This window comes from Cebus imitator, unplaced genomic scaffold (genome assembly GCF_001604975.1).
Source record: "Cebus imitator isolate Cc_AM_T3 unplaced genomic scaffold, Cebus_imitator-1.0 Scaffold98, whole genome shotgun sequence".
NCBI classification, from domain to species: domain Eukaryota; kingdom Metazoa; phylum Chordata; class Mammalia; order Primates; family Cebidae; genus Cebus; species Cebus imitator.
The window spans coordinates 6,491,905-6,514,132 of record NW_016107413.1 but is presented as its reverse complement, the minus strand read 5'-3'; the positions used below and the strand labels follow the sequence as shown (position 1 = coordinate 6,514,132).

Below are 22,228 nucleotides of genomic sequence, written 5' to 3'. Positions count from 1 at the left end.
CCTCCCACTTTTTTTTATGGTTGCTGAAGAAATGCTGCTAGTAGACATGGGAAATACGCCTCCCGAAAGCAGCTTCTTAGGTCAGCACAAAGTGACCTTGGGACAGTTTGTGAAGCATATGTGCTCTAAGACTAATCTGTCTTGTGCCATCTTGACTCTCCTGAATAACAGCTACAGAAAGTGTTTACATTTTACTGAAAGGTGATTAAAGAAACCATCAATAATCTGGCTACATTTTGTTTTTTACTGTGTAGAATAGAGCATTTTTAAGGATGACTGATTCAAGTATGAATGAACCCAATTTAAATTCTTACCTTTTCACTTTCTGTATCCAGAGCTGATGTGGCTTCATCCAAAAGCAAAATATGAGGCTGTCTAACAAGGGCACGAGCTATGGCCACACGCTGTTTCTGGCCACCAGAGAGTTGGGTTCCTTTGTCTCCTACTCTGGTGTTATATTTCTGTAAATAAGGTTTTGTTGTTATGAAAGAAGAACTGATAGTAAAGTTCTAACAGGTTGCTTATAGAAAGTGGGATAGATGATTCTATACACTCCAAAAATTTAGGTTCTGAAGCTAAGAATGGTTCATGGATAATCAAGGAAACAACAGTTAAAAAAAAGTCTAAATGGTAGGTTTCCTATCTCTTTGAAAATGGATGTTTGGGCCTTATGATGGTATGTGGTTTAGTGTAAACTAGTCAGCTTTCTAATGAAGAAGAATATTGATGCAATGTTAGCATCGTCTATCTTCTTGTTTCATTATATTTGGGACAAAGATTAGCAGGAGAAAGGAAATTTGATTTGAACAAGGTATTCATAATAAAGTAATAGAAGCTCAATTTACTTGTAACCAGCAGGTGACACTCTCTGCATGATTTTAAATTAAGGAAAGCCATTCTTGGGATGTTAGTCTTTTAGTGTCTGTTTTTATGAAATACCTCCAACACTTAAACAACTTTAATGGATGCTACATAAAGGATTCCATTTTGATATCTAACTTTGAAAATGAACACCTTCTTTTTAAAATTTTTAGTTTCTAGAGTGCTCCCAAAATTCTTCCCATATTGTTTCCCACAGTGGATAATTGTCACCAACTATTCACTATGATAGGGACAGGAGTTAAAAGCTACTCCAGGAGACAGCAGAAACAGGATGTGACCACACTTGTAACCTAGAAAGTAATAGTGTCTTATGTCCAGGCCCTTGTCAGGCTGAAATTTTAGTACAGCATTGCCTATTTTTATTTGCTATATCTGGTGACCCTAGTTTTGTGGCACTCGGCCCTGGGTCTGCCCCTGTAAAAAGAGGGAGAAGGCCCAGGGTGAGGTTTTGGCAGATGCTTGGGACTGGCTCTACCCTAGAGCTGTGGCTGCCTCAGAAGGCAGGAGAACTGAAGTGTGTCTTATGTGAGTGCACAGGTTACTAGTTGCACTTTTAATACAGTACTGATCCTGTTGAGGCAGATTAAGGTAGTGCAGCAATCTTACAAGAAGAAGGTAACTAAACCAGCCACCTACAGGGTGTGGTAAATCCTAGCATTAATCACTTAAAAGTGGATCCTTAGATAATAGGACTTAGAGGTTTTACCTTTTTTCTCCTGGTCTAGACACTGAGGAAGAGAATCATGGTGTCTATAGGTATGCTCTGGGTGACAGATTAGAGACCAGGAGCCCAGAAAAGAGGGGGTCCCTGTGGTAGACAAATGCCAGCGGGGCAAGGTATGTTTAAGAAGATAATAGTTACTCTCTGTGTTTGTGTTTTATTAACCCCTAGCCCAGGGGTTCTCCAGCTTAAGTCTGCATCAGTATTACCTAGGCTTTTAAAACATAGATTGCTGGACCTCCGAAGTTTCTGACTCAGCAGGTCTGGGGTTGGGCCTGGAAAATTTGCATTCCTAACAAGTTCCCAGGTGATGATGATCCGTGTCTATACTTGAGAACCACTATCTTCTCATCAATAAAGGGGATTGGAGCTTTCTGTTTTAAATGTCTGAGCCTTGAGAAGAGTCAATTATCTACCAGTGGGCTAGACTGTGAAAGGAGAGTGAGAGATGAGCCCTCCTCCCTGGAACTTAATAAGATTGGCATCAGCAGTTATTGAAGAAGAGCCTATGGAAGAGGGGAATCTTGGGAAACAGAACCACCTGGAGTTGCTCGCCTGCCTCATGAGGAGACTGCCTTCCCTGCGGGGGCTGAGGCTCCTGAGCTTTGTTTCAGGGGGCACTTCCTTAGGATACAGAACATAACTGGTGATAATGGGAGGGGTAGGTTACCTAGATTGAGAAGCACTTAGGACCTAACTTTTGCAGCAACATGGATGCAGCTGGAGGCCATTATCCCAAGCAAAGTAATGCAGGAACAGAAAACCAAATACTGCATGTTCTCACTTATAAGTGGGAGCTAAATATCAGGTACTCATAGACAGAAAAATGGCAACAATAGAAAGTAGAGACTAAAGAGTGGGGAGGGAGGGGGGCACGTGTTGAAAAACTACCTAGTGAGTTCTGTGCTCAGTACCTGGGTGATGGGATCATTTATAACCCAAAACCTCAGCATCGTGCAATATACCCAGGTATAAAAACCTGCACACGTACCCCCTAAATCTAAAATAAAGGTTGGAAAAAATCTAATTTTGGACTTTCAATACAGATTGAGCATCCATAATCCAAAATTTCAAAATCTGAAATTCTGAAACTTTTTGAGCACCAACATGATGCCACAAGTGAAAACTTTCACACCCGATCTCATGTGACAGGTCACAGTCAAAACACAGTCAAAATTTTGTTTCATGCTCAAAGTTATTAAAAATATTGTATAAAATTGCCTTCAGGCTATGTGTATAAAGTATACATGAAATATAAGTGAATTATGTATATGCAAATATTCCAAAATCTAAAAGACTTCTGGTCCCAAGTATTTTGGATAAGGCATATTCAACTTGTATTCCAAAACAAAATGGAACAAAAAAATAAAATACAGGATCTAAGAGGGCTTAAGAGAGGGTGAGAGGTTCCATTTATCCAACTTCCTAGCAGGAATTCAGAGGACACTCGGGACAACAGCCCAAAAAGGCCTAGAAAAGATTTCAACAAGTAACTGTAAACAAAGCTTGGGGCCCATGAAATGTACGATGACGAGAGATTACATGATACCATGCGCACCCCAAAGGCTCAGCCCTTATTCAGAGAGAGCCCTCTTTCTGGCATGGGTTCAGCCCCCTGGACTGGACTGACTCCACAGTGAGGTTTGAGGCTTGAGAGACAGCTGCAAAAAGGAAGAAGGGAGAGAAATAGGGGAGAGACATGGGGAGGAGGGATAGTCATGGCTGCCTCCTCAGCAAGCCAGAAGCAACATGTCTGCAGGTGGCAACCCAGACTCTGTACTTGGACTTGAAGGGAAAGGCCTCCCAGACATTGTACTTAAACCTAGGGCTGAAAAAGGAGGAGCCTTGGGCCTAATAGCTTTGGACCTAGAGAACTGTTCCAGTTCTCCTAGCCCAGAAATGTTCCTCCCTCCTAAACTTGAAGTCGTCCAGCACTTTCATTCCTACCTTACAAGGAGGGTCAGGTGATCAGGTAAAGGTAACATCTAACCCAGATAGGAAATGTGGCCTGATGCTTGTATACAGGTAAGGGTATAATTTGGATGCTAATTTCCCTTCACTTCTGGGAAACCAGCCACTTAGAAATCAAACTATAGGCCAGGGATGCTGCCACATGCACCGGGGCTATTAATTTGGAAAGGGACTTACCTTAGGCAGTGACTCAATGAAGGTGTGTATGTTGGCCTCCTTGGCTGCCCTCACGATCTCTTCCTGTGACACCACTCGGCTGTTGTCTCCATAGGCAATGTTCTCACCAATGCTGCAGTCAAACAGGATGGGCTCCTGGGACACGATGCCCAGGTGTGCTCGGAGCCACTGAACATTCAGTTGCTTTATTTCTTTGCCATCAAGCAGCTGAAAACAAGAGTTCACAGGTCAACTTCAGGACAAGCACACTTTGAATTTAGCACAATTAACATCATTATTTCCTACACTGAAACTGCCAAGGTACTGTGAGATTAAGGAAAAGGTTGTGTGACTAAAATTTGGTTAGTTAAGGTTAATCCAACCAAGTCATAACTGTATGCTTTGAGGAGCTGTCATGCTTCCTGTGTGTTAACCATGGTTTCTGATATATGCACGTGGTAGGCAGAACAATATTCCCTCTCCCACAAGGCATGTATGTCCTAATCCCTGGATCCTGTGAATGTGTTATGTTACATGGCAAAAAGGAACGAAAGTAGTAGATGTAAGCTCACTAATCAGCTGACTGTAAAATAAGACTATCCTGAATTATCTTGGTGGGCCTAATGTAATCAAAAGGGCTCCTAACTGAGGAAGAAGGAGGGAGGAGAGTATCAGAGCAGTGCAGTGTGAGAAAGACTCAACCAGCCACTGTTGGTTTTGAAAATGGAGGAAGGGGCCACAAGCAAGAAAACAGATCATGCTTTGGAGCATCTGGAAGGAACACAGCACTGCTGACACCTGATTTGAGCCCACTGAGACCTATTTTAGACTTCTGATCTTCAGAAGTGTAAGGTCATAAATTGGTGGTATTTTAAGCCACTGAATTTGTGCCATGTGGTTATAGCAGCCAAAGAAAACTAATACAATGCCTAATACTTCTGAGATGTATCCTGATAGCCTTATTCTTATATCTCCATTTTTCAGAGAAAAAGTGGCCAGGATTAGAGTGGAAATAAATAACAACTATGACCACATAATAAGTTTGCTGGTCAGGAACTACAGGGGATGGATAGGTGAACAGGGGCAGGAAAGGGTGGACAGACATCCTCAATACTGAGCCCTTTCTCTATAATCTGGCTCCCTGGATTATTCTGCAGAAATCTGGGGAGGGCCCGTTACAGCATTGCTAATAACAAGCCCTACTCTGACGCAAATATGCCTGCCAGATAGGTCTGCTTTGCAAGAGAATTTTCTGGCATTCAAGTGAGAGAGCTGTACATCCCTTCTAAAGAAGGCACCAGTGACTCAGCTTTGAGCTTTTCTAATAGTAGTGACAAGGATGTACTGAGCCATATACTCTGTGTATTGCATGTGCCTGGCTGGGTGGCTCAAGGGGACAGCTGGTGAGTGGTAGGGTACAATCTTTGCTATAGGAATGTGGCTTCTGCTTGTGACACTGGCAGGTGCAGGGATGGAAGCTCTGCCATGACCTTATTAGTACCAAGCTGAGTTGCCATAGAGACTATTCCACACACGTACACTCCAGGCTTCCTTACAATGTTAATAAATGATGGTGGAAAGTAGAAGGTGGAGAGAGACTGTAAAAGCCAAACAAAGGTATGGCTAAACAGCAGATCTTGTTAGATAAAACGCTGTACTTGAGAAGCAGAAATGTAAGGAAAGGAGGAGTTTTGTTTTTGTTTTTGTTTTAATTTTCCAGGTTTATGCCCCTGGGAGGAAAACAGACACTGCCTAACTAATATAATCACAGGCAAATCTGAATGATCTCAGCAAGTTATAATGAGTTTCTTCATTACACTGAATACACTCTTGGGCTTCCTTGTTCCCACATAATACCCTAGAATTGTAAACTATTTAAAACCTATGTTGATTGAAGAATTCTTTTTTAAGGGAAAACAAGTTTAGAAGCCTAGAATGTAAAACAGATCAAAGCAGAGCTTCTTTGGCTGAGGAATGGTATTGGTTTGATGGAAGACCAAGGAACTCTGGGGAATCTCTGAGAACTGCTCAAAAAACCCTGGTCTAGATAAAAACATAACTAAGAAAGTAAACATGTTGGTAAGAAATAATGTAAGGCCAGATTAAAATGATTAGCTATCTCTATTGTAGACTGTTAAATCTATTGCTTGCTTTCATTAGCACAAAAATGTTAAATATGTATTCTTCTACGTGTATTTACTCTGAAATAATCGATTTTTAAAAATCAAGCACAGACAATGTTGTAGGTTCTGTAATAAGCATGTCTCATACAGTCTCTTATTTAACCTTCACAGCAACTCTTATGAGGTCACTGATATTAATTCCCATTTTACTGATAAGGAAATGAGCAAAGTTAAGTAACTTATCCAAGGTCACAGTTAGTAATTAGGGGAAAACTAGGACTGGATTCAAACAGTATAGGCTGGGTTTTGGTAACACTAATACCTCACAACTGAAAGATATTTTATGTCCTCGCTTGAAAGGGGAATGCACCCATCTTGGCCCAGGCACTTCTCTTATAACCAGACAATGGCAAGCATCTTCTAACTGTATTCTAAAGGAGGCTCTGACTGTCCTATACGGGAGAGACTGGAAAGGGGAGAAAGGAAAGGTCAGGGGAAGACTCAAATCAGGGATGATTTAACAGTGACGCTGATGAAGGTTACACTTCAGGAGCCCTCAATTACATGTAAATTCTGGGAAGTTGAACAGTGTTCTGGGTGGGACAGTGGCAAGGCTACAGTCAGGAAGCTCTTTCCCATAAGTGTTGATGATAAATTGCCTAAAAATGAAAGGTACCAGAATCTTCAAGCTTCCAGTATTTGGTTGTGATTTCTTTTTATTTGAAGTAAATATCCACTTTTGTATCTAATTTTGCATTCAAAATTTTTTCTTTTCTTTAAGTTGAATCTCTAAAATTGTATAACCTTCAGGTCCCTCAAAACTTGGATCCTCCCATCTTCACAATTCTATAGCTTAATTTTTCAAGACTCTCCGCAATTTAACCTAAATCTTTCTTCAAATTTACCAGTTCAGTAGATCTCAAATGATGGTTGGCAGCAGAATCACCTAGGAAAATTATAAAAATAAAAGGCCAAACCCTAGCCTACTTGAATAATCCAGGCTGGCTGTGTTTTTTACTAGCTCTTTAGACCATTCTGATATTCACCGAAGCTTGAGAGCCAACACTTCAGGTCGATGTTTTTCAATGTATGATTCAAGGTCCACTGATGGTCATGAGAATTTCCTGACTTCAGGGAGGTCCTCAGGGTCAAATTCTTTCTTTAATTCTTATGCTCAAATCATAGAGTCATTTTTACATGGCAGTAAAAAATAACTAGTAGAAATCCACTGAGTTACTCAGGGCTACTCATTGATGTCCGTAAACAAAATTTTGTACATTTACTAGAGTTTATTGCGGACACTTTCTGCTAAGAAGTCTGGCTGCAGCGCACCATCTGGCAGTATTTTCAAGCCCTAGTGCAAATGCACAGGAGAAGATAACGGATATTCCTGCATAAATGAGGATACTTTATTTTCAGTCTAATATCAAAATGTTCTGGGATGCTTACTGTCCTATGTACTCAACAGTCATTTTGGTATACTTCCGTGTCTGCCCTTTTATACATCAAGGGATTAGAAGGCTAAAAACTATTTCCCAGTTTCCCTTGGTTCTGGAAGTAAGTTAGGGTCTACCAGGGAGATGCACAGTGTAAAATCTGGAAGGCAGACACCAACTCTCCTTCAGCAGCTGTAGTAAGCTAATGGCTTAACTAGTCTTTGACAAACAAGAATTTCTGCAACAGCCAGATTCTAGTCTTGGGTCTTTAAATTTGAGCAGCTGTGACATCGGCATAATTATCTGCAGCTTCTTGGTTACAGAATCACAGCTGAGGTGCTGTGATTTGGAAGTCTGGGAGCAAGCAGCCACCTTTACTTTCACCCTTCCAGCTCTTCCAAAGATTTTGTTAGCATGTAATTCCCTCTACTTGAAACACTTAGTGCAGTTTCTTTTTCCTACTCTGAACTATAACTGATGCTATCCATGTTTTAACTTATGTTATACTTGTGTTTATGTACTTGCAGAATGATCATTACTTCTTCTTGTATCATTATTGCGCTGTATTGTATTGTTATTTTCAACTCCAACATTTCGTTACTACTAAGGGTTTTTCCTATTGGAAAGTGACTATGAGTACATTAGTGGATGGTGACATTTTTAAATCTTTCCTACACAAGTTATTATCAGAAAAGTTGAGAACCATTACTCAAACTAAACTCCCTATTTCAGCCAAAGTGTCCTATTGGCTGCACTGGGTACAAATCACTGATCATAGCTTGTATTTTCTCTTACATTGAATGTCATCCCTACTGTTCACCCACATGCAAATCCTTCTTTCTTAAGAACTAGCACTAGGCCTATCTTCTTTAATCTAACTCACGTAAGTCTGTGCCCCATCTCCTCAGTTAAAGTATTTGAGGGCAGATATCATGCCCTACAATTCATCATAGCACAATATTTAACACATTATTTATTAACTGCCTGTTTAGGGCCATAATAAGTGTCTGAGAGCTAACATTTCCTCTTCTAATTGCTTCGGCTATCAGAGACATCTTCATTTAAAGTCTTGTTTTTAAGCTCACCACAAAATTGAAGGACACAATCAGAGTTCACAGAACATATAAAGCAAGAGAGTAAAAGTAGGGAACAAGCTTATGTAATGATTAAAGAGTAGACTGAATGAAGGCATAATTGTCTTTGAATACAGTAACAAATATTTATGAGTAAGAGGAACTGCTGTGAGGAAGTCAAAAGAGCCCTAGACTACAGGTTGAAAACTCTTTTCATTTCAGTCATTAAATGCTACTAACCTCCAACTGACTCGTACCAGCAGGTGTCCATTCTGATTGGTCAATGCTCATGCTGTTCCCGTTGTTAAGTATTTTAAATATCACTTCTCAGTACAACTAATTACATGCCTACATAATGAAAATGTCTTTCTCTTAATCCTATTCCTTTTTAATTTGTCTTCTTTCCTATCCCCCTTTCCTATTCCCCATGATAGTCCTTTAAACTCACCACTCCCTGCCAGACACCTCTCTCATCCCCATCAACATTCCCTGACACATTTTAGTTCAGAAGACAAAAGGGCATAATTCCACATTCTTTATACATTTCCCAAATTTGATTCTACTTTTTTTTCTCAGATGTATTTCAATGCCCTCTCTCCATCAATGATTCTGTCTCATCCCCAGTCATAAAAATGCTCAAGAATTTATCTCCTAAACATTTTCCCTGGACTCTGCCCCTCAACTCAAGCACTGTCTTTATTTGCCTCTTTTACTTTCAATATTCTTGATAATCTATACTCACTTACATCTCCATTTTTCCTCCTAACCATACTTCAGCGACCCTTAATTGTTTTCTACCATCACTACTTCACTAAGAATATTTTAAAATGTGAGAAATAGCCCATTCATTGCTAGACTCTATCACGTCTTCTCAGTCTCCTCATACCATCTGTCATTGCTGACCACCATCTTTGAAACAGTCCCCATCCTCGGCTTTCATCTCACTCCTAGCACCTGTTCTGAATCTTTTTGGCTACCTCCATTTTTTTTTCTCTTTATGTTTTTTTTTTTATTTTATTGTGTTTTAGGTTTTGGGGTACATGTGAAGAACATGCAGGATTGCTGCATAGGTACATACATGGCAATGTGGTTTGCTGCCTTCCTCCCCATCATCTATATCTGGCATTTCTCCCCATGTTATCCCTCCCCAACTCCCCACCCCCCACTGTACCTCCCCTAGTTCCCCCTACAGACCTCAGTGTGTGATGCTCCCCTCCCTGTGTCCATGTGTTCTCACTGTTCAACACCTACAGATGAGTGAGAACATGTGGTGTTTGATTTTCTGTTCTTGTGTCAGTTTGCTGAGAATGATGGTTTCCAGGTTCATCCATGTCCCTACAAAGGACACGAACTCATCGTTTTTTATGGCTGCATAGTATTTCATGGTATATATGTGCCACATCTTCCCTGTCCAGTCTATCATGGATGGGTACTTGGGTTGGTTCCAAGTCTTTGCTATTGTAAACAGTGCTGCAACGAACATTCGTATGCATGTGTCCTTATAATAGAACGATTTATAATCCTTTGGATATATACCCAGTAATGGGATTGCTTATTGGTTCTTCTCAAGTCAGCTGAAACCGAAGTATGGCAGGGGAGATGCGTGGTAAAAAAAGGTGCTTGCAAAGGAGGGTAGAGGCGTAGTGTTGAAGGGAGCCTGGAGAAGTTGGCTGGGGCAGATGACACCACTTGACCATATTTAGGCTGTCAGACTAAGTGGGGTTATTGTTTAAAGGTTTGAAAAAAACATGGCTTATAGTTGAGAATTAAATACAGTCAGACATGGGATGATGAAAACCTGAACTGAATATGAAAGTGTGCTCACCACTTTCCCCGCCAAGGGGTCATAGAACCGCTCCAGGAGCTGGACCACCGTGCTCTTCCCACAGCCACTGCTGCCCACCAGGGCCAGCGTTTGGCCCTTCTTGACCTCCAGGCTTAGCCCCTGAAGCACTGGGATGTCCGGTCTTGAGGGATAGTTGAATACAACTTCATTAAATGTCACATTTCCTTCCAGTGTTTTCTGCAAAGTGAAGAATAACAGTACATTTGATGGCTGCAATACTGAAAATAACGTGTATAGCTAACTCTCTTGATTATCAAGTATCAGAAGGTAATGAATTCGTATTATAATTGGCTTCACTTCAAACTGCTAGAATTTATTTATTTTTATTTTATTTTTTTACTTTTTTGAGACAGAGTCTCACTCTGTCACCCAGGCTGGAGTGCAGTGGTGCGATCTCAGCTCACTACAGACTCCGCCTCTCAGGTTCAAGCGATTCTCGTGCCTCAGCCTCCTGAGTAGCTAGGATTACAAGCATGCGCCACCACACTCAGCTAATCTTTTTTTGTATTTTTAGTAGAGATGGAGTTTCACCATATTGGCCAGGCTGGTCTCGAACTTCTGACTTCAAGTGATCCACCTGCCTTGGCCACCCAAAGTGCTGAGATTACAGGCACGAGCCACTGTGCTCTGCCTCAGACTGCTAGAATTTAATGACATCTAAAAGAGTGAAAGCTTTCATAGCATGTATTAAGACAATATGAATATACAATACAGCTGCGATAACTCAAATCTGTTCCTCAGGAATACAATAACTTACATGTAATAAAATCTGGTGACCAGCCTAGGCAACATAGAGAGACCTTGTCTCTACAGATAATTAAAAAATTAGTTGGTCACAATGGCACATGCTTGTAGTCCCAGCTACTTGGGAGGCTGAGGCAGGCTCCCAACCCAATTAATAGGGTTTTCTTACAAAGTGGGCAGTATTCCTATTTCCCTATAATCTTTGCTAGGTAAAAGTACTGAATGTTCATGTATATTAGTAGCAGTTATTGAAAAGAATCTATGACCTAGGAAGTTTGATTTTATTATCAGCATATTTGAAAGCACAAATTGTATTAAGTTTCTACTTAGAATACTTTCATTCAGGAGTCAGGAGTAGATCAAACAGTTGAAACATCAAACTTACTGGCTTTAGGCCTTCGGTGCTGTAGCTGTCAATCAAAGGGGTTTTTTCAATGATCATGATGATGTGAGCTGCTGATACTTTGGCTTTGGCATAGTCAGGAGCAAATGAACTGACTTGCCCAACAGCCATGGCACCAAAGACAATAGCTGAAAATACTCTGGAAAGCACAAAGACAAAACATGTGCACAGTGTTACGACCACATCTAGAAAGCTGACATTCTTTTTTTTTTTTTTTTGAGATGGGGTCTTGCTCTGTTGCCCAGGCTGGAGTGCGGTAGTACAATCTGAGCTCACTACAGATATGGCCTCCAGGGCTCAAGCAATCTTCCCACTTCAGCTTCAGGAGTAGCTGGGACTAAAACTATGCACCACCACACCCAGATAATTGTTTTATTTTTTGTAGAGATGGGGTCTCCCTATGTGGCCCAAGCTGGTCTCAAACTCCTGGGCTGAAGCAATCCTCCTGCCTCAGCCTCCCAAAGTGCTGGGATTATAGATGTGAGCCACCAGGCCTGGCTGAAAATGGACACGTCTATAACCAGAAAGCTTTGCCTCGAATAGTGATACAACAGATGGCCGGGTACGGTGGCTGCTGCCTCTAATCCCAGCACTTTGGGAGGCCAAGGCGGGTGGATCACGAGGTCAAGAAATCGAGACCATCCTGCTCAATATGGTGAAACCCCGTCTCTACTAAAAATACAAAAATTAGCTGGGCATGGTGATGCATGCCTGTAGTCCCAGATACTCAAAAGGCTGAGGCAGGAGAATTGCTTGAACCCAGGAGGCGGAAGTTGTGGTGAGCCAAGATTGAGCCATTGTACTCCAGCCTGGGTAACAAGAACGAAACTCCGTCTCAAAAAAAAAAAAACAGATGTTAAAAAATAAAACAAATACATTTCCTTATAAGTTCATGTCAGTGTGATAGACTGATTGCAAAATGGCCCATTTTTTCCACCTCTCTCTGTATCCACATCTTCTTGCAATGTGACCTTTGCAGCACCCTTTGAATCTGGGCTGGTCTTGTGACTTGCTTTGGCCAACAGGATGTGGTGGAAATTACTTTTGCCAGTTCCAAGCCTATGACTCAGGGAGGCCTTATATCCTTTGTGAGCATGCATGCATGTGCTCTTTCTCTTCCTCAGAACACTGCCACTGTCTCAAACCCAGGGTATCCTGCTGGAGGATGAGGTGCACATGAAAGACAGCTGTGTGGATCCCAACCAACCAGTAACACACACAACCCACTACAGACACATGAGGAAGTCCAGCTGAGATCTACTATGCCTAACCCAGATCAGTAGAATTTCACAGCTAACCTACAGGTTTGTGGGAAAAAACACGTATGTCTCTGAGGTTTAATGGCTGGTTGTTACACAGCACTACTGTGATGATCAACAACGGGTACAGTCAATGATGTTGGAATTACATCAGATTCTTAAAAACCTGTGAACTGTGCAACAAAAAGAAAGTTCCTTACAGAATCAGTTATCATGTTGCTCCCAAGATGCACTGACATTCTTATTTATGGCATGGGAATCATAGCAACTTAAAGTTGGGAAGGACCTTACAGGTATCAAGTCCAGCTCTCCATGTTTGTACCTGGACACCTCCCCTAAATTGGCTTCCATCCTCTGTTTTAGGAAGTAGCATGTTTGACTGTCTATTGTTTAAAAGTTCTTTTTCAAACTGAAGAAAAAATGTATCTCCTTTTACATAAGACAGGCCTACAAGTCTTGAAATATTGCAAAAACTTCTTTGTTTCTTTGATAACTCCTTTCATGCCCTTCTCTAGACACATTTATTAATATGCTTTTTTAAGCAGCAAGCCTGGAATCTACATAATACTTGGGAACCCTTCCAGAATACAGGGAATCCATTACTTTCTTTCCTCTGGACTCTATGCCTATGTTTATGTAGCAGATGTTGTCATTAGTTTTGGGGGATTTTTTGTTTGTTTAACTAGCACTAAATAAAATACACTGATGGTTAATCTCGGCCTTGTGATCATTTAAACCTATGGGACCTTTTTCTAATGCACTGCTCTTCAGACAGCTCTTCCTTTTCCTTAACTTGGAATATTGACTTTGCAAACCGAAATGCCCCAATGTCGGCAACTTTCACCATTCAAGTTTTTGGAGTAAAACAATATATCAAATAATTATCTAATCAAAGCCCTAATGCCAGTGATGCTTGGTTTTGATCTCTAGGTCATAATTACCAATAGCACCTGCATATCATTTGTCCAACATACATCTTTAATGGAAATTTAGATGTCTTTTTTGGGGTAATCCTGAGCAAACTATAATGCATGAACAACTCAATGTCTAAAAAGGACAGAAATACTATACTAACACATTACACTGCCAGGCTTATATGATTCTGGTTTAAATGTAAAACTGTATTGATACTAATTATGTTACGTTATCAAGAGGCAGAACCTTACCCATCACCAAATCTAGAAGCTCAGAAAGATTACACACACTTTTGACCACCAAACTGTATATTTGGGTACTTTCCTAGTATAATTAGCTTCAGGCTTATCTTCCTCTGACCAAGGTACGATTATCTACATTCAGAACAATGTGGCAGAAAAATCCCAATATAACTTTTCCTTTGTCATTTCTAAATTCATAAGGCGCTTACCTTCCAACTCTTCTCTTATCAAGGAAAAGTAAACTTATCCTGTAGTCTCCTAGGGCTTGCAGAACTTAGTACAACCCATCTGTACTTTACCTGCTCTATAAGAAAGTCCTTTTAAGGGAGCCAGTCAGACTGCTTGCTCAGGGTTAGGCTTCTTCTCAAATGCCAAGGCCTTCTCTAACTCTCTGAATAAAATCACTCCAGTCACAGATTTGGAAAGGTCAGATATACATGAGCCAGCAGTGGGGAAAGAGGTTACTGTTCTTCCAAATGAAAGGAAGTGCTTCAGTGGTGGCACATGGAGACTCAGAGGCAAAATGCCGCGTTCTGAATCACCAGAATCTCTTCATGAAATTTCACAGTAGAGTTTCCTATCTAGACATGAAGCATGTTCGTCCCAGTTTTATTTTTTGAGTTTAACTATACATAATAGTGTAATACTTACAGCAGAACATCCTCAAAGCTCATGAGCCTATGTGCCACCAAGTAGGCACCAAACCGGAAACAGGCAGCATAGGAAAAATACATCATTGCCTGGGTGAAGGAAAATGTGATTCCAAAGATTTGTGCTTTCTTCAAAGAGTTTCTGAAAAAAAAAGACATTTGAAAACTCATTCCGCTTTCATTTCTCAGTCCTTAATATCTAACTTTTGACAGGTTGGCAGTAGGGTACAGAGGCATGACCGACAAAGGTGGGTTTAGTTTCCAAAGAACTAAGTTTGGTCTTCACTTTACACTTACCAGCTGTGCAAATTTGGGAAACAGCCTAACTTCTGAAACTCAGAATCTTTATCGTTAATGTAAAATTAACTACACCTCAAAGTGTTGATGTAAAGAGAAAATAATTCAATGACTGTAAAGAGCTGGTTAGGGATTAATAAGTGAAAGTTCTCTCCCTTCTTCCCACTTTTGGACATACAACATGTAAGTACTCTATGTAAATATTCATTCTGCACATGTTTACCCAACACCTACAAGTTGCAGGGGCCATGCTGGGGGACACAGAGGAAACAGGCATGTTCTTGCTTTAGGACACCTAAGAGTTGAGTCGAATCACTACGCAATGGAGGTATCTTATGAATGATCTGTTATGGGAAGAAAGGAGAAGCACTTAATTCTCTGGGGGAGCTAGAGAAGGTTTTACAAAGGGGTTGACATTCTAGAATCATGACATGGAGCTCAGTGATATGAAGGTGTCGGTGGAAGCAGGTTAGCGAGTGGGCAGGCCTGGGCTTCCAATCCCTCCTGCTACGAGATCATCTCTGCTTTTATCTTCACCATGTATCAGGATTTCAAATAAAAATTTTTTTAGATAAAAAAGCTCTACCATCTTTTTTTTTTAAAAAAAAAAAAGCTTAAAAACCCATCAATAAGGTCCAGCTCTCTTCTTTTATTATAAGAAATAGACTCAGAGAGGTTGGACTTGCTTATGTTCACACCATTTATTAGACTCCGCACTGGGATGACTGTGTTAAAGGAAGAAAGGGTTAAAAGCAGAAAGGTAACCCAGGAACCGCCATCCTCTCCATGTACCACAAGTACCTCAAATTTCATGTTCCATAAATAACTGATTTTCAACTACAGCAAATTATAGGGTCATATCCTAACTGGACATCTGATAATTATTCTCAGCATCATGTCTCCCTCCCTCCCCATCAATGACCCATTCTTTTTTTTTTTTTTTTTTTAAGACAGAGTCTCACTCTGTCACCAGGTGTCAGGCTGGAGTGCAGTGGCGTGACCTCGGCCCACCGCAACCTCTGCCTCCTGGATTCAAGCAATTCTCCTGCCTCAGCCTCCCGAGAAGCTGGGACTATAGGCATGCGCAACTACGCCCAGATAATTTTTTGTATTTTTAGTAGAGATGGGGTTTCACCATGTTGGCCAGGATGGTCTCCATCTCTTGACCTCATGATCCGCCCACCTTGGCCTCCCAAAGTGCTGGGATTACAGGCTTGAGCAGTGACCCATTCTTCCAGGTTCTACCTCAGAGATGTCCCTGCCTTAGTTCACGGTGTTGTAATTTATCTCCTGCATAATTACAACTGTTTCCCAATGGGTTCCCTTCAAGTACTTTCTCCACTTGCTCCCTACCTTCGGGCTAAAGTAATCCTTCTGAAAACAAACATGACGATTAAAAATTCTTCACATGCCCCTTCCACTCTTCAGCAGTTATTACCTGTATGGTACCTGCAAATTCTGTGCATACATATGTTCAAACTTCTGCTCCTGGGTCAAAGAAACAACAGTTCGGAAGTTTTCTATTGCTTCAGTAGCAATCTGTAACAGAGGGCAGCAATTACCAAGAGGCACAGAAGTAAACAGTGGTAACTAATTTGAATTCTATAAAACAGACTAATAAAAATTTTATGATTACATATTTATTATTATGCATAAGCATTTTCTCTGTAGAAAAGGATACTAAGTAATTTATCAAATTGAGTTATGGATCTGAAAGGAAGATTGACTAATTCAAACTTCTCTTTTGCAGAAGGAGAAGCTAAGACTTAAACGGATTAAGGCACTGCTTAAAGCCACGTAGCTTTACATGCCTTCACAAAATTAACCTGAGAACTCACAGTACTTCACATATATTGCAGTGCTCTTCTTCTATGAGGATCACATTTTAAGTTCACAGTTATTTTACACATATTTTTTAAATGTGATGTTTATATTTGGCTCTTTATCATTGCCATTTGTGACAACTGAAGGATGTCTGGAAAATACTGAAAGAATGAAGGCAATAAAAAGTATACTTTAGATACATTCATCGGCTTACTCCTTTGTGCCCATGGATGCCGCCGGGGAAGCGTCATTAAAGTCTCTCTTCCCCCTGCCATCATGTCTAAGTCAGAGTCTCCTGAAGAGCCTAAACTGCTGAGGAAGCTCTTCACTGGAGGGTTGAGCTTTGAAACAACCAATGAGAGCCTGAGGAGCCATTATGAGCAATGCAGAAGGCTCACAGATTGTGTAGTAATGAGAGATCCAAACACCAAGCGCTCCAGGGGCTTTGGGTTTGTCACATATGCCACTGCAGAGGAGGTGGATGCAGCTGTGAATGCAAGGTGACACGAGGTCGATGGAAGAGTTGGGGAACCAAAGAGAGTTGTCTCAAGAGAAGGTTCTCAAAGACCACGTGCCCACTTAACTGTGAAACAGATATTCGTTGGTGGCATTAAAGAAGACACTGAAGAACATCACCTAAGAGATTATTTTGAACAGTATGGAAAAATTGAAGTGACTGAAATCATGACTGAGCAAGGCAATGGCAAGAAAAGAGGCTTTACTTTTGTAACTTTTGACAACTGTGACTCCGTGGATAAGACTGTCATTCAGAAATACCGTACTGTGAATGGCCACAACTGTGAAGTTAGGAAAGCTCTGTCAAAGCAAGAGCTGGCTAATGCTTCATCCAGCCAAAGAGGTCAAAGTGGTTCTGGAAACTTTGGTGGTGGTCATGGAGGTGATTTGGTGGGAATGACAACTTTGGTCATGGAGAAAACTTCAGTGGTCGTGGTGGCTTTGGTGGCAGCCATGGCAGTGGTGAATATGGTAGCAGTGGGGATGGCTATAATGAATTTGGTAATGATGGAAGCAGTTTTGGAGGTGGTGGAAGCTACAATGATTTTAGCAATTATAACAATCAGCCTTCAAATTCCGGACCCACGAAGGGAGGAAATTTTGGAGTCAGAAGCTCTGACCCCTATGGTAGTGGAGGACAATACTTTGCCAAACCACAAAACCAAGGTGGCTATGGCAGTTCCAGTAGCAGCAGTAGCTATGGCAGTGGCAGAAGATTTTAAATTACTGCCAAGAAACAAAGCTTAGCAGGAGAGGAGAGCCAGAGAAGTGACAGGGAAGCCACAGTTTACAATAGATTTGTGAACTCAGCCAAGCACAGTGGCAGCAGGGCCTAGCTGCTACAAAGAAGACATGATTTAGACAGATACTCATGTGTATGGGCAAAAAACTCGGGGACTGTATTTGTGACTAATTGTATAACAGGTTATTTTAGTTTCTGTTTCACAGAAAGCGTAAAGCATTCCAACGAAGGGTTTTAATGTAGATTTTTTTTGCACCCATGCTGTTGATTGCTAAATGTAATAGTCTGATCATGACACTGAATAAACGTGTCTTTTTTTTAAAAAAAAAAAGTATATTTTACACATTTGCATATTGTGTTTTTCCTAAGTGCATAAATATATTTAATGAGATTGTGATGAAACTCTATATTTAACTCTATATCATCATTTTTTACCTTAATATCAAAAGCATTTTCCATGCTCATTAAATAATGAGATGTGTAATGAGTCCTTTAATATCACAAGCAATTAAGTATTCCTTTCTTATTAAAAATAATGCTAAGACAAACATCTTTGTACCTAAACATTTGTCCATGTTGAACTGGTTTATCAGTAAAATTTCCTAAGGAGAAATTAATAGGTCAAAAAAAAAAAACTTTTTTTGTTTTAGAGATGGGGTCTTGCACCATTGCCCAGGCTGGAGTACAGTGGCTATTCACAGGTTTAATAACCATAGCTCAATGCAGCCTCAAACACCTGGGCAAGCAATCCTCCTACCTCAGTCTACTCAGTAGCTATTTTTACAGGCATGTGGTACCACAACTGGCTTGAATTAACTTTTTAAATTTTTTAAGGAATGTGGCACATACTATTAATTTGTTTTCCAGAAAGTTTTGGACTGGATGTGGTGGCTCATGCCTGTAATCCCAGCACTTTGGGAGGTGGAGGCAGGTGGATCACCTGAGGTAAGGAGTTCAAGACCAGCCATGGCCAACATAGTGAAACCCCATCTCTACTAAAAATACAAAAATTAGCTGGGTGTGGTGGCATATCCCTTAATCCCAGGCTACTTGGGAGACAGAGCAAGAGAAGCACCTGAACCTGGGACACAAAAATTGCAGTGAGCCAAGATGGCACCACTGCACTCCAGCTTGAGCGATAGAGTGATCCTCCATCTTAAAAAGAAAGTTTCCATCATTTAATTATATTGTAATTGAATGTTACTTCTAATGAAACAATTTGATTAGGAAACATACATCCTTCACCACCTCTAGAGTCTGAATAAAGGGATGTTGAAAATGCAAAGAACACCAGTGTACAAGATGAGATTTCAATCTATATCAACCACACAACCTTGAGCCACCATGCTGTCTCATTTTCCTCATTTGCAAAATGAGGAGGATGGACTATAAGGTCTCTAAAGTCCCCTTTAATACTATGATTCTAAGAGAAATATTTTCCAGAATCATAAGTCACAAAGAGAAATGACTCTCCATTGTTTAAGATGTTCTTCTTCTCTCTGGACTCTACACTGGTGAGAACAGATTCTAATAAAGACACATTTAATTTAGAGTGTTTTACAGATTTTAAATCATAAATGTGAAATTCCACTATTCCTCACTGAATCCTGCATAAATTACCTAACTTCAAAGCTAACAGCAAGCATTTCATAAGATATTAAGTCAGTTTTGAAGACTAATATCAAAAGCTATTAGAAGTAAACAAAATTAGCAACATTCTTAGAAACAAAAACTTATTTAAAAATAAAGTTTAAAATATTATTTTTGCACTGACAGGATAAGGATATTGAATTAAGTTTACCAAAAGCTACTTAGAAAGTTAGGAAAATGTCCAGATTTAATATATGTTAAAACATTTTATAAACTTCTTTTACACATTATAAAAATAATATATAGTCATTTTAGACAATCATAAAAGTGTAGAAAGCAGAAGATGAGAAAAAAAATTCACCTTCAAATTCCCAAAGACAATCCTTTTGTCAGACATATTATAAATATTACTAAATATCAGAATTCAAACAGATAGGTTTTCCAGATTAATAAGAAAATTCAACAGACTATAACAATGTCTACTGAAAAACAAATTTTACTGTATATTTCAGTGTAATGGTTTTAAGAAATATTTTCTGTGTACCATTTTCTAAGGCAGGAGTGTCTTGTTTGGGATTGGTTTGTAAATATCATTGCTTTTTAGTGTGTATACAGCCCAATAAAAATGGGAGTTGGAGTCACACAGCTTGCATGGTGAGTAAAACAGTATAATAACTTCAGGACTGTCTTCATCTTGACGCACATTGAAGCAATTAGGAAAAGGCTTAATTAGCACCCCTCATGCTCACAGCTTCGTTTATTCCAAGAGTTCTAAACAGAGACTCAGTAATTACCATGAGGAGAGAGAACTTCTAATTCAAGAACAAATAGCATTGAGTTTCCCTTGGAAACTGTCATGTACTAAATAGTTTTAAAGAAATAAAAAATGTATGTTTGTAGAAAGAAAAAAAAAAGACTCTTCACATTACTCTTCCTACCCTCAAATAAACTTGTCTATCACTTTTATTTCTGAAAAGGAAAAGAGCATCTGCAATGGACCCTTGAACAACATGGGGTTAGGGAGACTGACCCCTCTTGGAGTTGAAAATCCACCTATAACTTTTGACTCCCCAAAAACTTAGCTACTAACAGCCTACTGTCAACCAGAAGTCTTACCAACAGCCTAAACAGTCGATTAACATGTATTTTATACGTTACATGTAATATATATTTGTATTCTTACAATAAAGTAAGCTAGAGGAAAGAAAATGTCATTAAGAAAATCACGAAGAAGAGAAAATATATTTACTATTCATTAAGTGGAAGTGGATCATTGTAAAGGTCTTTAATCATCACTGTCTTTATACTGAATAGGCTAAGGAAAAGAAGGAAGAAGAGGGGTTGTTTTGCTGTCTCGGGATGGCAGAGCTAAGGAGGTGGAGGTGGTAGAAGGGGAGGCAGGAGAGGCAGGCACACCTGATGTAACTGACATGCATTGCGGTCTCTTGATTGTTTTGCTTTTTCACTTCTCTAAAAACGTTTCAATATGGTACCAATCCTTCCTCCACTGTTTGCTTCAGTTTCAGTCCTATATCACAGAAGGGTCCATATCATAAAAGAAGTTTAAAGTAGTCCGAATAATTGAAACCCTTTTGCCAGATTAAGTAAAGTCAGTTTCATTTCTGGCAGTGCTTTTCCTGTATCTTCTTCCTCATTGTTTCGTACTGGTTTGGAAACACTCATCTTTATCAAGTCATCTTCTGTTAATTCCTCTGGTGTGATGTTTATTCGCTCTTGAATTTCTCCAAAATATATGCCTTGAAACACTTCACTCATCACCTTTTTTTCATATCTCCTATCTCTTTTGTGATTTTCTTGATTGGCTCTGTCATAAATCCTGTGAAATCATGTACATCTGGACACAGTTTTCTTCAGCAGAAATTTCTTGTTTTAGGATTACAGACTTGCATGATGTTCTTCTCTATGGTGGTTTTCTACCATAGCATTGACAATCCTTTCCATAGAGTACTATGTGCTTTGTGATGGCCTTAAAAATCCTTATGAGTGGTCAGGCACAGTGACTCACACCTGTAATCTGAGTACTTTGGGAGGCCAAGGCGGGAGGATTGCTTGAGCTCAGAAGTTTGAGACCAGCCTGGGTAACATAGTGAGACCTCATGTCTACAAAAAAATTTATTTAAAAAAAAAAACAGTTCTTATAACCCCCCTCATCTAAAGCCTGAATTAGAGACATGGTTGGGAGACAAGCAGGCCACTTCAATACCTTTGATGTTAAATGTATTAATGTTAAATTCATGAGTTCTGGGTGGCCAGGAGCATTGTCTAATATCAAAAGGACTTTAAAAGGCAGTCCCTTACTGTCTAGGTACATCCTGACTTAAAGGACAAAGCATCAATGTAATCAATCCAGAAAAAGTATTCTCATTGTCCCACACCTTCTTGTTGTACAGCCAAAAGACTGGCAGCTGAGGTTTATCTTTTCCTCTTTTCCCTTCAAAGATCAGGGATGAGGAGCTTTACAAATAAGGGTAAATCTACAGATATGGACTCATCATAAACCCAAATGCATTTATACAAAACAGTAGAGTTAGCCTATCACTTTCTGACATAAATCCTTGGACTTGCTTCTCTTCCTTATTAATAAATGTCCTTTGTGGTATTTTTTTTTCTAAAATAGGGCACTGTTCAGGCAGATATCCCTTCCTCTCAATAATTTTTTTAAAACCGCATCTAGGAACATTTCTGCTGCCTCTTCATTGGCAGAAGCTGCTTCTCCCGCTATCTCGACATTTCTTAAAGCCAAATCTCTTCTAAAATTATCAAACCATCCTTTGCTGGCATTAAATTATCCAGTTCTAGATCCTTCATCTTACTTTT

The 22,228-nt window shown here is 39.9% G+C and overlaps 1 protein-coding gene and 1 pseudogene across 1 annotated transcript in view; one reads left to right on the top strand and one right to left on the bottom strand.

Annotated features, from left to right (window-relative positions):
• The window catches only part of ABCB1 (ATP binding cassette subfamily B member 1), a 106,288-nt gene that overhangs the window by 1,910 nt on the left and 82,150 nt on the right, over positions 1-22,228 (bottom strand). The window contains exons 22-27 of the mRNA XM_017536510.2: positions 16,157-16,257; positions 14,423-14,563; positions 11,338-11,494; positions 10,188-10,385; positions 3,752-3,958; positions 315-461 (exon numbers count right to left, since the gene is read on the bottom strand). Of these exons, the coding sequence (XP_017391999.1) occupies positions 315-461; positions 3,752-3,958; positions 10,188-10,385; positions 11,338-11,494; positions 14,423-14,563; positions 16,157-16,257 (951 nt within the window). The remainder of the gene's footprint in view (positions 1-314; positions 462-3,751; positions 3,959-10,187; positions 10,386-11,337; positions 11,495-14,422; positions 14,564-16,156; positions 16,258-22,228) is intronic.
• On the top strand, positions 16,772-17,784 carry LOC108309915 (annotated as a pseudogene).